General features: G+C 39.4%; 1 protein-coding gene across 5 annotated transcripts in view; it reads left to right on the top strand.

The window, feature by feature from the left end:
* The window catches only part of slc38a6 (solute carrier family 38 member 6), a 59,615-nt gene that overhangs the window by 3,671 nt on the left and 39,798 nt on the right, over positions 1-16,146 (top strand). For all 5 annotated transcript variants that reach the window (XR_507005.3, XM_008116714.3, XM_008116715.3 and 2 more), the window contains exons 3-5: positions 111-184; positions 4,301-4,353; positions 6,226-6,265. Coding sequence is in view for 4 of the 5 variants with exons in the window: in XM_008116714.3 (XP_008114921.2) it covers positions 111-184; positions 4,301-4,353; positions 6,226-6,265 (167 nt within the window). In the remaining variant the exon portion in view is untranslated. The remainder of the gene's footprint in view (positions 1-110; positions 185-4,300; positions 4,354-6,225; positions 6,266-16,146) is intronic.

The following is a 16,146-nucleotide window of genomic DNA, read 5'->3' as shown; positions in this document are numbered from 1 at the left end:
GAAATATGTCTTGTGATTTGTTTGTCGGAAAACACAACTTTCAGTTCTCCATTTCTCCAGAGAATTATATTCTTGAGTGTGGCTCTGACCATTTGTCTTTTCCGTCCTAGTGTGTTGCTGATGCTTGTTGCCATTCTTGCATCTTACTCCATATTCCTGTTGCTTACTATGTGCATTCACACTGGTAAGTTAAACTTCTAAAGCAGAAATTTCCAAACATTTCCTGTTGGTGACACCCTTTTTGGACATGCATCATTTTACAACACCGTAATTCAGTTTTACTAGCAAAATTGAGATTCAACCAACTCCTTATAAAAAATACGAACACTTACCTAAATTGTAATAGGTAAATATGTGGGGGCACAACATACCTCATGAAAGCGTTTCATAAAAATTTTGAAAAAAAATATGATTTGTAATAGATTTCCAAGATTTTTGACTTTTTTTGTTACATTCATGCAATACACCTACACACTGCAGTCAACACACTAATGTGTCACAACATAGAGTTTGGAAAGCTCTTTTCTAAGGTGTTGTAATTCACAAACCTGAAATACAGTACAAATCCCATATCCATAAGGAATATGTTCTGGACTTTGCATGGATATATGATAATAACAGCCTCCAGCCCAAGAATTTCATAGAGTTGTGTTATAGGATCTAGAAAGGACATTTGTGGGAATAAATGAAACTGCAGATTCAAGGTTGTACTGTACATGCATGTTGTGCAAACTAAATCTCAAAACATATCTGATGGTGTAAGAATAAATTACTACTATTAATTTGTCAAATCTCTTGCACTTATTGACATTTTCTCTGATGAGGAACTAACACAAGGAATTCTTTTTGTGTTGTAGAATAGGAATGTATTGTTAGACGATCCGTCTTTGTCCAAGGATTATGTCCTTTCAAGTGTAGTGTCTTGGCAGTGAATATGTAGGTGACTGTGGAGTCCTATTCTTGACCTGCATGTTCTTCTACAGTGGGGACATCGGTTTCCAGGTGGAAAGCGGTCCTGTCAGAGTTGCCTTGACTCGCCTTCCTCTTGGCATGTTTTTCCCTTTCACCCTCTATTTGTGCATCTTCAAATTCCACAGCACTGCTGGTCACAGCTGACCTCCAGCCAGAGAGCTCAAGGGCCAGGGCTTCCCAGTGATTAAGGTTATCTTTGAGCCCTTCTTTAAATCTCTTTTCCTGTCCGTTTCATTCCCTTTTCCTGTCCGTTTCATTCCGTTTCCCGTTCTTGAGTAGGGAGTATAGTAACTGCTTTGGGACACAGTGATCGGGCATCCGGACAACGTGGCCAATCCAGCACAGTTGATGGCGTAGGAGCATTGCTTCAATGCTGGTGGCTTTTGTTTCTTCCAGCACGCTGATGTTTGTGCTCCTGTAGTATAGGAGCTTGTGCATGGATATATGGCTCCAAAGCATAGACCAGGCTATTGGCTGATGACTTCCATGACAATATCATTGTATTCACGACTGGCTTTTCTATGTCCGTAAAAGGAGCTGTGCATGTTCTGAGCTTCCATTGTTATCAACTAATAGGGCTTCCTTTTTGTTGCCTTCTTCCCACCAGTTCACTAAAGACTGCCATATAATCCAGATTATCAAAGCAGATAATCTACATTACCTGCTTTGAACTAGATTATATGAGTTTACACTGCCATATAATCCAATCCAAACAGATAATCTGGATTTTATATGGCAGTGTAGAGGGAATTTGGAGATAATCCATGTTCATGTTTAAGGTTACACTTTGCAGGGGAAAATCAGTAGAAACTAGGCTATTTTTATTTTTATTAGTTCTGGAATATTTTCATGCACCGGTCAGATTTTGTACAGTTCTCTAATGTTATAATCTAAGATTATGGTTAAACTGTGTGAAAATAGCAGTTGCTGTCTATAGGAATTTGTTAGTTTCTCCAGCATGTCTTTGTGGTAACTTTTAACAGGAGTCTACCATAGTCTTGCCTGGAAGACTTAGAAAATTCCTACAGAAAACTTTTTTTGGGCATGGATGGGTGAAAGCATGAACACTATTCCCATGAGTAGAGGGGGTTGTATTGTATTGCATTTAATAATCCTATTATCAAAATTCCTCCTGTTCTTCCCTAGTACAGCTCCTAGTATTCCTCAGCACTGGCTATGCTGGCTAGGATTGGGAAGAATTGCAATTCAGCAACATCTGGGTGGCTGTGCCATTCCCACTCCTACCCTAAAGCATGATGTGGATGAGAGGCTTCTTACTTTTTCCACTTTTTATTTGTTTTGCCTGCTTTTATCTTAGAGATAGGAGAGAAAGAGGAACTCTGAGTCAGTATTGTCTTCACTTCTTCGTTATCTTATGATTGCAACACAAGCATACACTTTGGTCTTAGGATTATGGTATTTCCTGTATAACTTGACCTTCTTCTGTCCTAGTGATGTTCTTTTTGTGTTCATTGAGATGCTACATAGAGGAGACAGAGTGAAAATTGATGCATTAGGAAGCAGTTTCACAACACTGCCTTGTCTGTGAATTGCAGTGTTGCACAACTGAATACACCTTGCAGAAGTGCATACACAGAACAAATGGGCACATATGTGCCATAGGCAACCACAACAACTATATTAAATATTTTATAGACATTTCCACATTGAGCAAAAATGTTGAATTACTCTCGTAGAGAAACCTGACAGGATTCCAGCCAACATCTTTCCACTTTCCCATTTCTACTAAATGGGTTTCATGTGTGAAAACTTTCCTTTTTCCTCTTTCCTTTTGTTTTCCGTAGCTGTCTTTGGTCAGTCAATTGACTCTTCTCTGGTCTTTCTCAGAAGCTGTAACTTTTGCCTTCTCTTTGCACTTGGGCTTCTCTCTTAAATATTCAAAGTGGTACGATGGAGTGTTACTTCTTATTCTTTTAGTTTTATTGTTTAGCTAGATGATGGGCTTGTCATAAGAATGTCTGAAGCACCTTACTCAAAAGTATATAATTTACCAGTTAAAAGGCAATAAGCAATTAAAAAAAATAAACCTCAAGAACAGCAAGTCAATAAGAGTAGGAATAAAATGATATTAAGAGTGTTTCTAAAATATTTTTAAAGTAAGACCGTCTTTTTCTGAAGGCAAATGATGGTTGGTGCTGTCAGTCTTTTAGTTAAATTGTCTTCTAATAGGAGGATTTTTTGGCAAGAATGTCCAATTGGGTGTATTACTAATACTATAATCCTTTTAACACATAACTGGAAGTAAGCTACATTGAGTATCATGGGACTTTAGCCTAAATCAGCATCCACAAGACTATTCTCTTTGTTAGATAACATACAGCAATAGTATTTACCAGATTTTAGGAGGCCATCCAAATATGCATGGCATTACCTCTTAAGGCTGGGCTGGATGCTGCTTAGATTTTGGTTATATTTCTTAGCAAATGTGTTTGTTTATTTATATGATCTCTGGGTTGCTATGGGTTTTTCGGGTTATATGTCCATGTTCCAGCAGCAATTCTGTCCTGACATTTCACCTGCATCTTTTCAATGAAGACAGATAAGTAAAAATTAAAAAAGTCTCATACAAAACAGTCGATAGAAATTGGATATCAACAAATATAGAGCATTTGGTGTATTTAGACATTACTTATAATTAGATATTGGGATTTTGGGATGCCATGCATATATTGAAAATCACAGAAAAATTTATATTTGGTTTTTAGGAGAATTTTGTTATCTGCTTTCCACATTTGTCTTTTTTATCACTTTTGTGAAATTTTTGCAGTCCTGGGGTCAAAATAAAATGATATTTTGGTATTGAGTCATATCTGTTTGCATGGGAAATTCATCCTTCAAGTTAGAAAAACCAGTATAACCAGTATAACATTGAATATCTCTATGAAATACATGCTTTGTGTCCTTATTGAAAAAAGTGGGATGTAAAATAGCTGGATTGTGACTTACAATCATATATTTATTTTTTATCTTTAATTAATTATTAATTCATTTTTAATATTTTTTTAATCCATGGAATCAGCATATGTAGGTTTACAGGGATACATTGATTGTGGTTTTCCTGCATGGCAGGAGGTTGGACTAGATGTGGTCTCTTCTGATTCTACTCTGATTATACCTATCAACGTTTTTCATGTCTGCAATTGAAAATTAGTTCAGTTTTTGAAGGAATAGGCACAGACATTAGCTTTATACAGTAAAGATTTGATTTGAGAAATGTTTGAATCTGTGTATATAAAAGTCCATCTATAATAAAATGAATTGCTTATGGAAGCAAATATATAATTGAATTCTTTCCCTCTTCTAACAGCTGTCACTTCCTATGAAGATCTCGGTCTCTTCGCATTTGGCTCACCTGGGAAGGTAAACCAAATTCATTTATCTTACGAAACTATTTTTTCCCCTGTCATTCTGTAATCAGGATTATAGGGTCAAAATGGTCAAGAAATAGGAGGCAGTTTGTAAATTAGTAAAGTGAAGTCTAAAGCTCAACAAGGAAGCTGTGTGGAGTTCTTTGCTTTCCTCCTCCTTAGAAGAAGCAACACGTCCCATGTGTACAAAGCTCCACAGAAACATTAGAATTCTTGTGGTTTAATATATCTATACCATGTTTGTTCTCGTTTTATGGTACAGAATTTCATATAATCAATTACAGTACAATCAACCCTCCACATAGGAGCCTCCTGTGGTGCAACGGGTTAAACCCTTGTGCCGGCAGGACTGCTGACTGAAAGGTCGGCAGTTTGAATCTGGGGAGTGTGGTGAGCTCCCATTTGTCAGCTCCAGCTCCCCATGCGGGAACATGGGAGAAACCTCCCACAGGATGGTAAAACATCAGGCTGTCCCCTGGACAATGTCCTTGCAGATGGCCAATTCTCTCACACCAAAAGCAACTTGCAATTTCTCAAGTCACTCCTGTCACGTAAAAAGTGCCTTCCAGATTTACACTTGTCACTTTTGTGGGTTTGATTATTTACAGATTTGCTTAATATGTTCTCCCTAGAAATCTCTAGGTTCCCTGTCAGAAGTTGATCATAAAAGTTATGCTGGAGGGCATACAGATGCTTAGAGAGAATACTTGTGTAGGCATATGTCAGTTCTCCAGTGTGATTCTGTGGTCAATCTCTAGCAGAAGTTCACCACAGAGCTGAATGCTAGAGATTCCTAGAGATTCTTGGATAAAAAAGGTTTTTATTTGTCGATTTTCACTTTCATGGAGGTCTTACACCCCTAATCCCAGTGAATAAGGAGGGCCCACTGTGTATTATTTAATTAGACCAAAGAAAGAATAAACCACTTTGGATACCTTTCAAAAACTCACTTTCAGTTTCTGTATTTTTGCTCTAGAATGCATGATATGGGAGAATTTTGATCAAGCTTGATAATAAAACCAAAGTTGACATTTCAAATGTTTTTGGAAAGATTGGCAGACTCTGGCTTTTCTCAGTATATTTATGGTTGGATCCTGCTGTGAAACCAATCTTGTGAATTGTAGAGGCTACCAGCTAAACACTGACTACATCTAACCAATGATCCGAGTCAGCGTCAGGAACGTTTAATAATATAGCTATATTAAGTTGAGAACTCAAGGCCAAGTTTAAAAATCTATCATCCACTGGAGGACTATACTGAGCATACATGCAAACTTGCAGCATGTTGTGATTAGCCTGAAGGTTACCTAGCTATAGCTTGTCTAGTAGGTGAATGTTGTGTAAATCATGTTTTCTGAGACCAGCATCTTGTTAGTGACATGCACAGGCGTAAATTGTGTTATTTGTGAAGCGTGATTTCTGTAAGCAATGTGCAATGGTTGTATCCAATTGATAGTATATGTGGACTTATCAATGGAATATCTTTGAATTGATAGTTCCATCTTTCTATCTTTGAAACCATTGCATATGGCAGGTACAAATCAAAGTTCATTGGCGGCAGTCATGTGCATTGACCATTGTGCACTTTCAGCGTGTGATGTTGCTTTTCAGTTGTGGGTTTGTTTAGTAAAAGCATAATCCCCAGTGCATATTTATAGTGCACAAAACCAATGTTGGACTTTGATTCAGTAAGCTTTCTTAGGTTGTGCAAGGCTGTGCGAGACATCACTGATAATTTTAAATTACCTTTTAATTACCTTTCTTTCAGTCTTCTGAGTTCTTCTGCTTTTTGTTAAAGATGTAATTTAGATCTGTTTTGAAGTGAATCATCTGCTTTTCTTGACACAATTTATTGTTTTGCTAGGTTCTTGTGGCCAGTACAATCATCATACAGAACATTGGAGGTAAGAAATGTTAATGACAGATAATACTGACTCTTCTTCAGTGCTGTCTTGAAAACAAATGCATGTCACTTGCATGGAAAAGGGAACAAAAAGTGATAATAATTTAGATAATCGATTTAGTTATGGGTAATAACATTGCCTCCTTTGAGGTGCTGGATATGATGATGATGATGTTATTGTTCTTAACCCCCTTAGCAGTACTGTATCGTAGATTATGATATCTTTACCTGCCCTTGGAAAATTGTTTCATTGTGATATTTTATTTGCTTACAAAATGAGAATGGATTATTGTCTTTCGCTGATCTCACTGTGATTGTAATTTATCATGGCTCCATGTAACATCGTAATTGCATGTGGCTGATCTCTGCCAGATTGAACCGCATACCACGCACTGGACATACGTAACATGCAATCTCAGAAGCCCTGCAGTCTTATGCCTCATAGCAATGGACAGAACCAGGGAACTCTTTGACTCAAGAAAAAATTATTGTAGTAGCACTAAGGTCTTGCCACTGATGCCAGTATTTCACATCTAGATACAGAGGTAGCCAGATGCTCCTCTGATCCTGCCTTTTTGCCCACAAGGAACAGAACGGCCACACTGTGATGACTCATGGGCCATGTAGTCCCGTTCCTAGCGCTGTTGTGGCAGATGAAGAGGAAAACTTGGGTTTTCCACCATTTCAGCCAGAATTGGAACTTTCCCAGCCAGAACTGGAGCCCTTGCACCTGCAGGAGGATTGTCTTCCAGAAATCTGCCAAACAAGCCCTGAGTCAAAATCTCCCCCATTTTCTCGCCGTAGTTATTATCAACAACAAAAAGGAGTTCAACAGGCTAATCGCAGAAGCCTGAGAATCGCAGCCAGGCATTCAGCTGATTAAGACTGCTTTCATGAGAACCTTTAGGGAGTCATGCATCTGGACACAGAGATTGACTTTCGGTTCTGGTTCCCCAGAGAAGTTTCTTTGGTGGGAACGGGACCCTATTTAGGTTCCTTGCCCTGAAGGAATTTTGCGGAGTCAATTCGTCAGCTACTGGAGTAGGTTGTGTGTGGACAGCGCTACTCCCGTTTCCAAGCCTTCGTTCCTGTTTCCAAGCCTTCGTTCCGTTTCCAAGCCTTCGTTCACGTTCCCAGCCTTGTTTTGCTTCACGGACCTTGCCTTGCTTTCCAGGACCTTGCCAAGTATTTACCACTGATCTTGTCCCTGTTCCTCGTACCTTGTTGCCTTGTATCAAGCCTTGTGTTCCAAGAATCAAGTTTACTTCCTAGCCTTACATCAAGTTCCTTGGACTAAGAACTTTGTCATCTCCCCTCACTTTGCCTGGCAAAGTGGGTGTTTCGGTTATTGGATTACAACTTTGGACCTTAGTATTTCATATTGGACATTGTTTCTTTGGACTAATTTTGACCATTCCTGAAAGGTCTACTTCTGAACTATTTCCTACACTTGCTTTTATTAACTTTATATATTTCCTTAATAAAGATATTAGATAGATTCTGGCCTCTGTGTTTGGTTATTGGTGCTCTGCAGCCTGGGTCGTGACACACACAGGGAAGGATTTTGAGATTGTACTATAAGACATGGGTGTGTTGGCTCGAAATAAGAATTAAAGATTCATCTGTATACTGATTTGTTTTAGTGAGCCTGATAAAATATCTTGACAATAGCTGATATCTCCCTATAGCCCAGGCATGCGCAAACTTTGGCCCTCCAGATGTTTTGGACTTCAACTTAAAAGCCAATAGGAGTAAAAGTCCAAAACACCTGGAGGGCCAAAGTTCTTCCATGCCTGCTATAGCCTATATTGTTTACTGAGCTGTCATTTGTGTTATGCTAGAAATGCAACTGTAATACAATGTGTCCAGGGACAACAACCAGATGTTATGGCTACATATAATAGTTCCAGACCCTGAAAAGCAAGAAAGAAATTCTTATAAGAAATCACATAGACTTCAGATAGGCATTATTATGTATGTTTTAGATATTGCTCATGCTCATTTTGTCTTGTCTGTGTCTATAGTTCTATAAAATACTTGTACTTGGAATAAGCTTTATCTGTCTTGACCACTTCTGTGAGTATGTTGAACTGAAAGTAGTGCTGGGACTTGGTAGATCCTTTTGCAAAAATTATTGCTTGTTGTCTCCTTGCCTTCTCACTCAGTGTCAGAGTTCATTCCAGCTCCCTGTTTCACTTGAGAAATACAGTTCGACTGATATTTTAATGCTACTCAAAAGGGAGAGGGGGAGAACTTTTGGCAAAATATTCACAGGTGTTGTTAGGATTTTCTGGGTGTTAGGGAAAACTACCCAAAAACAGCAGAGGATCTAAAATACGCAGAGAGCATGATACTTATAGTTGAACATTCAACTATGAAGTGCCATGTGGCTGTAAAGAATTTAGAGCTTAGGAGGCAAAAATACAGAGTTCAATATTTAAAATCACAAAAGGTTTATTTACAAAAACAGTAACTACATGTCTTACTAGTAAAGAACTGGGTCTTGGCTACTCTAAACTCCATCTCTCTACATCTCTCCTGACACACACAAGCAGAGTGAGATCTCAATACACACAGCACACAGGAAGAAGCAAAAGTAGAAAGGTAAGGACAAAAGGTATTAACCTGCAAAGTATCCATTTTACACAAGCAATCAGAATGAAAGCAGAAACAGAGAGGAGAGAAGAAATAGATAACTTCCAATTGTCATTCAGGAGACAGGAGAGAAGGGATTTCACTCAGCCTATTTTAAGCTGACTAACTACTACTCATTGAGGACTGGAGACTTGGGCAGTGTGGGGTTGACCTCTAACAGATGTAAGGGAAACCTCTATGTATGTATGCTGCTAACAGGATGCCAGCCCATGGATGTTATTGTCCTTAGACCGTCTCTTGTGGGGGGAAAGGAGTCAATCTGGTCTTACCTTTCTTTTAATATTTTGGAGGTGATTATAATGAAAAGTTGGTGCTGCAAGAAACAACAGCAACAGAGATCATATGAACAACCAGCTCAGGTTGAGTTACTTGCTCCCAAGTAAGATGGTTTTCATCCTTCAATGTGAAACCACCCTTGCAAACCAGCCAGGTTGAGAGGGCATTTTTTCCAAGTGGCAAAATCTTTGGAGACCACCCAGTCAGCAAATAGATCTGCTGCTCCGTGTTGTGTCTGTTTGGCCGGTACATGGAACATAATGGGGACAGCTAGTTCCTTTTTAAAATGGGGAGAAATGATTAATGTATCTTCTGCAGTTGGAGGTGAAGGGTGCCAGCTGTTCCTTGTATACATCCCAAGGGAACATGTTGGTATAAATGCAGCTATAGACACTTCATGGCTATCATGTGAAGTTACTTGTTTGTTTCCACATGCTTTGTGTGAGGAAGATTCTTAATATAAAGTGGAAAGACCCAGGCCAAGATCCCAAAATTGTTGAGTGGCGTAATCCTTCCACGATTGTACACGTTCCAAGGTATGCTGCCAGTTGTTGCTTTCCTTATACTTGGAACCTGGGCACTTTCATAATCCAATTTAGTGCCCTTCTTTGTACAACAAGCTGTGTTTTAAATTTGCAACAAATGCTTGGTGTTCACTCCAAGGCAGGAGTGTGAACATGTTAATCCTAAAGACGACGGATTATTTATTCATACCAGTTTGAAGGGACGTTGCAGAGCAAGAAATGAACTTTTTAATTTCCTTTCCTATTTGACTGGACCTCTAAATAAACATCATTAAACAAGTCGGGGATAAGTAGTGAAGGATCAGACAGACCTGGGACCCTAGTACAAGAGTGTGCCGGCAAAGGGAAATTTGAGTCTCATTTCCTCCCTCCCCTCCTCTCAACAGTTCATAACCCATGTATGTCATTTTTAATAAAAATTCTCCTGGGCAGCCCCAGAGGCCTGGACTATTGCACACAGAGTGTTATAAAACTACTTATTCCATCCCCTGTGATAATCCTGCTTGTCATAATTCGGAGACATAGCTGCCCAAATTCTCATTTTTACTTAATTCAAAAGCCTGCTTTCACGAGTGGAAAAATATTATTTCAAGGGTTGGAACATTACCGATCATTTGCAAACTGCCAAGTTATTTTGGTATGTGGTGTCATTGGTTCGCCATTTTCCCATGAAAACAACTTTTCTCTTGGAAAATCTAGATATTTCTCCCTACCCTCCACACTCAGTAATGTAATTACTGCATGGTTGCAAATACTAAGAGTGTAACAAGAGTCGTGCTGGATTTGCCTGAAAACCTACCTAAACCACAGTAAGGCTATGGATATGAGGGCAACCGCACACTCGTCTCACATTCACTAGCAACAGGCGTGCTAGGTTCATTTGCAGAATTAATGCAGTTCAACGTCATTATAACTGCCATGGCTTAGTACTATCCTCAGGAAATGGGAGGGCAAAGGATCATTTTCATGGAAGCCGGGCTCTCAATGATGGGGCTACCGTGTGAATATTTACATAGAAGCCCTTGTTCTCAGTAGGTAAACTGAGTGCAAGGAATTCCCTTACCAACAATGTGCTTCCTGTGGATGGGGATACACTCTGCACATTCACAAGGTAGCCTTGGGAAATGAATGGCAAGGAATGAGTATGGGGATGCCCCATGGATATTCCCAGGCTAGCCCTGTCCTTGGAAAGTAGTACTGTGAGGTTGATAATTCATTCCCTGTCACCTCCTGGTATCATCTATCTGGTATCCCATCCATGTGTATATCCCAGGATGTTTCACTTTACTCTGATTTACATTTGTCATTTTATTGCTCTGTCTTCTGCTTTGGTGAGATCCTTTTGGAGTTGTCTGCTATCTGATTTTGTTCTCACCACTATAAACAGTTTCATGTTTTTGGAAAACTTGGGCACCTCACTATGCAGCCCTAGCTTCAAATATATTTTATGAATAAGTAAAAAAAGGGGTCTGGTTTCAGTTCATATTCCTGAGTTTTGACCTCACTTCTCACATCTTGCTGTTGCATGAAATGATCATGTATTGCTGCTTCCTATTTTTCATGCTCCTTTCAGTGCACAAGGGACTTTTCTTCTTACTGCACGACTGCTAAATTGCTGAGCAGTCTTTGGAACAGGATCATATCAAAAGTATAAGTAGAAAATATCTACCAGATCACTCCTCTTAATGTGTTTATTGACACTTCAGAAAAAATTGGGGGGGGGGGGGATTTACCAAAGGTGGTGTGGATTAAGAGTTATATGTGCTTATTTGCTTGTTAAAAGTTCTTGTCACGGGGAATATGTCACCAGACTAAGGTCCTCACTGTTCTTGCCACCCCATCTGCTGGTCATCTGGTGTAGAGCTGCATCCACTATATTTTCAGGCAAAGAGTTGAAGCTGGAGGGTCTTTCCTCCCCGCTTGAGAAGAATGTGACAGAGATACCAAAGGAATAAAACTGTGCAGCAGTGGGAATCCTCCTCCTGAGTAGGGGAAATAGTCTTAATACTATTTGCACTATGTTTATGTTGAATTTTGTTGATAAGTCTGTGTCTGGCGTAACCTTTTACATTTCTTTTGCGAGACAGTGAATATATTTAATTTCTTTCTCCACATGGAATTCTGCATTCATTTTACTGAAGTCCAGAATGTAACTCCTGTATTTTGCTCAAATCTGATCTTCTAATTTTGTTTTACCAATTCAGCCTGCTGTCTCGGGATATTTTGGTCGAATAGACCATGTTTTCAGTTTTATATAGTCACTGTTTGAAGGCGAGGCATGATACTTTCCCTCAACCTCTTGTGAAGCATTTCATCAATACTGTAGAACTCCCCTTATGTCTGGGCGATATGCCTCCGGACTTATTGTGGATATGCAAAGCAGCAGATAATATCAAACCCTATTGAAATGAAAGACTTCTAGCCCAAAAATACTATAAAATACGCCTTGGGTCCAGGTTGTTTAAGGACCATATCTCCCTTTATGAGCCTGTTGAAACACTAAGATAATATTCTGGTGTCCCACCATTCTCTAAAGCAGGCATGGGCAAATTTCATCCATCCAGATGTTTTGGACTTCAACTCCCACAATTCGTAACAGCCAACTAGCTATTAGGAATTGTTGGAGTTAAAGCTCAAAATATCTGGAGGGCTAAAGATTGTCCATGCCTGCTTTAAAACATATTTGGTGAGAACAAGTAGGCTTTTTTGGTGTCTATTTATATGTACCTCCTGCCAACCTAGCAGTTCGAAAACATGCAAATGTGAGTAGATTAATAGGTACCACTCCGGTGGGAAGGTAACGGCGCTCCATGCAGTCATGCCGGCCACATGGCCTTGGAGATGTCTATGGACAACGCCGGCTCTTCGGCTTAGAAATGGAGATGAGCACCAACCCCCAGAGTCGGTCACGACTAGACTTAACGTCAGGGGAAACCTTTACCTTTTACCTTTATTTATATGTACATATATTTGCCTTGTGTTAAATTCTCTTGTATGGTGTCGTGTCATTGTTAGGCATCTTGAGTCCCTATGGGGAGAGAGGTGGGATAAAAATAAAGTTAATAATAATAAAACCATCCTGAAGGACCTAGAAAATGCTTAGAGAGTGTATATTTTTGGACGTGGATATAAGAAACCATGAGTACTGATCTTGTGGATACAGGGGTCATATTGTATAAGAACCTTCGTGTTTGCATGTATATGGAGTATGTTTATACTAACCCCTCTTCTCGGCATCATCTTCTCACTTTTCTCTCTTACTCCTTATACCTGTTGCCCGATGGCTCACTAGCTCCCACTCATGAAATTAAGGTGAATTGCTCTTGGGGTCATACTTACACAATTGCTCCTGTAGCTATCTTTACATTTAACATTGACCCAGCAGAATTCTGGCCTGTATCTTTAAGGTATTATTAAAAGTCAAGGATAGATTTGAATCATTGCAAAAGGTGGCATGAGACAAAGCCCACATATATCAGTGACACCTTATGAAAACAGGGAAGGCATTTGAGTGTGCTGTGTTTAAAAATGGCTAATCCGAGGAATTATAACGGCAAATGCTGTGAAGAAAGCCAGAGATATGGCCTCTTCTGTACATACTTTGCAAACACTTTAGGAATAAACAGACACCTACATTGGAAGCCAACTTTGTCATTTCCTGCCACGAGGCATCCATGTCTTGGTAAGGATCTGCCCACATTAATCTTTTAAGTGACTTCTGTATTTGCCACAAGTGTGGATTGTTTACAAAGAGATTTAGAGTAATTGGAGCGCACACCCCTTCAGAAGCTTATGTTTAGCCTAAAAGCTAATTACTCTTATTATTTCAAATTGAGTATTTCCAGCCTGACTATAATTGTAGACAGTTTTTCCATAGGCAATCGCAGCTGAACAATTTAGGGGCACTGATTTCATTCATTTATTTAATATAATTTATAGCCTGTCATTCTCTCAGCACAGGACCAAATGCATTAAGATCAGTATTTTAATAACTTAGAAAATAGTTCAGAACATGACTTTAAAAAATATTACTTAGTGAAAGTGTTTATATCCCAATAAATATCAAAAGATAATGGGGGAGCATAAAATAAAAAATCATGTGGACAACTGAAGATTTAAAACAGTAAGGATAATTTAAGTATTTGATATGTGCCTGTCTGTGTACTATTTTTTAAATGATATAACAATTTAAAGTTTTTAAAGTTTCAAACCACACATACATTCAACTTGGTGCCAGAACAAAGCCATAATTAGCACTAGAAGAGAAGGGATTGGTGGCATTTTCAGTTTAAAATCTAATGGTGACTTTATAAATAAAGCAGTGTTTTCCATTCCAAATGAATAACCATGTATTGTTGCCATTACATGTTACAGATATACCTCATCCAAAATGCTCGGGACCAAGAAGTGTTTTCGATTTTGAGATTTTTGGGGGGAATTTTGGAATACCTGTATAGTTTTTGTATATTTGAATATAATCCTTACAGTATGAACGGCTAAACTCTCCCAGCAGTTAATACAGTGTAACCTGTATCCATTGAACTCCATCTGACAAAATATGCCCTCTGGGCATTTCCTAGATCCTTCAGCATGAATCTATGGTATGCTTTCTTCCTTTCCACATGGTTTCATGTATCTATGCAAACTCTTGGATTATATCATATTGTACGTAAGCTGTAAACATATGTGGGCATGTCCTACAAATACTGTCTTGCTCCTGAAACCATCAGTGCCAACATGTGAGACCTGGCAAAATTGGATCTGCAACAGAATGGTGAGTTGTACCTTTGTCACTAGGCAGGCGGGCTTTAGAGTCCTTGATAGTGTTATAGAGAAATATTAACAGCTGTAAGCGTTAATTTGTTGCTTTGTTAGATTCCTTTTGCATTAGCTTGGTAATTTGGAGCTGGTACTAACCTGATCTTATAGCTGTACAGGGAATGAGATGGGTCATGTCTGCTTTCTTTGATTTTCTTTGCTTGTGTCTACACTATATAACCCTTGGGCGTCTGTTGGCCTTACCTAGGGATGCCCAGGGACTCACCACTTTAATCATTATAGGGAACTAGATTGCCAGCCAGGCATAGCCTACGTAGAATAAGTTGTTTTGGGACCCATCTCTACCATTAACTTGGGGGGGGGGGGGGTGCTGGACTTCACCAGTGAATGGACTGTGCACCATCTGCTGCATCATTTACTCCCAATAAAGCTTATCTTGTAGCAATGCCAGAACAGAACAAACAGCTGCAGTAGAGACCTTTCCTCTCATTGGGGAGGGAAAAAAAGATATTCCGCAGCTGGGATGAGGAACCTTGGCCCTGAGACTGAATCTGGCCTTCTGGGATATCCTCCTGCTGCCCCCATGACACCATTGTTCGGTAGTTTCCTAGATTTTGTACTTTCCCTCTTACTCTAGAAGGCTGGAGTGCCTCTCCCAAGACTTAATTAATATCCAAAAGAGCTTTCAGCTAAATCAGGCTAATATTCTTGATCCTATCCCTTTGCTTTGGCTCTTGGCTACTGTTAGAATTTCACCTTTTCTTAAGTGGAATTTTGTCCATGAGCTGAAAAAAACGGGTTTCCATCCTTGGCAGTGTCTGGCCAAAAACCAGTGCAACAGTTCTGTGGTTTCCAGATAACTCTTTCAAATGACAGGGATTGCATCAAGATATTTTTATGCTGGAGATAAAAAAAAAACCCAAAATGGTGCCTGTCAGTGAATTGGATTGCCAGTTTTACTTTGGGAGTGCTGATCAGGAAATGTCAGAGAGCAACAACCTAGTTTGGGGTATACAAGGCAGGCTATGTTGACATATCCAACTCTGTCTCCCATAAGCAGTAATTGTTTGGAAAAAGGAATGGCTGGTGGGTGAACCAGCCAGCATCAAATACTCGAGGCAATTGTCTCACTTTATGTAATGGTAAGTTTGGGCTCTGTCCAGTGGATGCTTAGAGTAGAACCTGTCTTCTGTTTGATCTGTGAATCAAGATAAGATATTTCAGTGTCTGTAAAATAAGAGCACAATTTATTTTTCTCAGTTGTTATGCAGATGGCCACAGGGAGGGCAAATTACTTTGCACATTAGAAGTGTGGTGTAAAATTCAAACTATAAACGAGATTAGTAGGAATAAAAGATTTTAAAAGTCTCCTTCTTGCCTTTAGCCCAAATAAACTTCTGTAAAGTGCTGTGTCTGGCTTGTTCTGTAAATCCCTGTAAACCTCTGTAAAGATATATGTCCTTAATAACAGTGTCATGAACTGAACTGGTTGGTTAAGAACAACTAGCCAGAGGGAATGAGGTTCATTCTTTCCAACCACCGGATGTTTTTAAGGGTGCCTTGCCAACCCTTCAGTAGCCCCATGAACTCCCTGACAACTCCCTAAGTGCATGAACACACATCCTCCTTTTGTCACCAGAAAGCTGCG

Source organism: Anolis carolinensis, chromosome 1, assembly GCF_035594765.1.
Source record: "Anolis carolinensis isolate JA03-04 chromosome 1, rAnoCar3.1.pri, whole genome shotgun sequence".
Classification (NCBI taxonomy): domain Eukaryota; kingdom Metazoa; phylum Chordata; class Lepidosauria; order Squamata; family Dactyloidae; genus Anolis; species Anolis carolinensis.
This window is presented reverse-complemented; position numbering and strand designations above follow the sequence as displayed.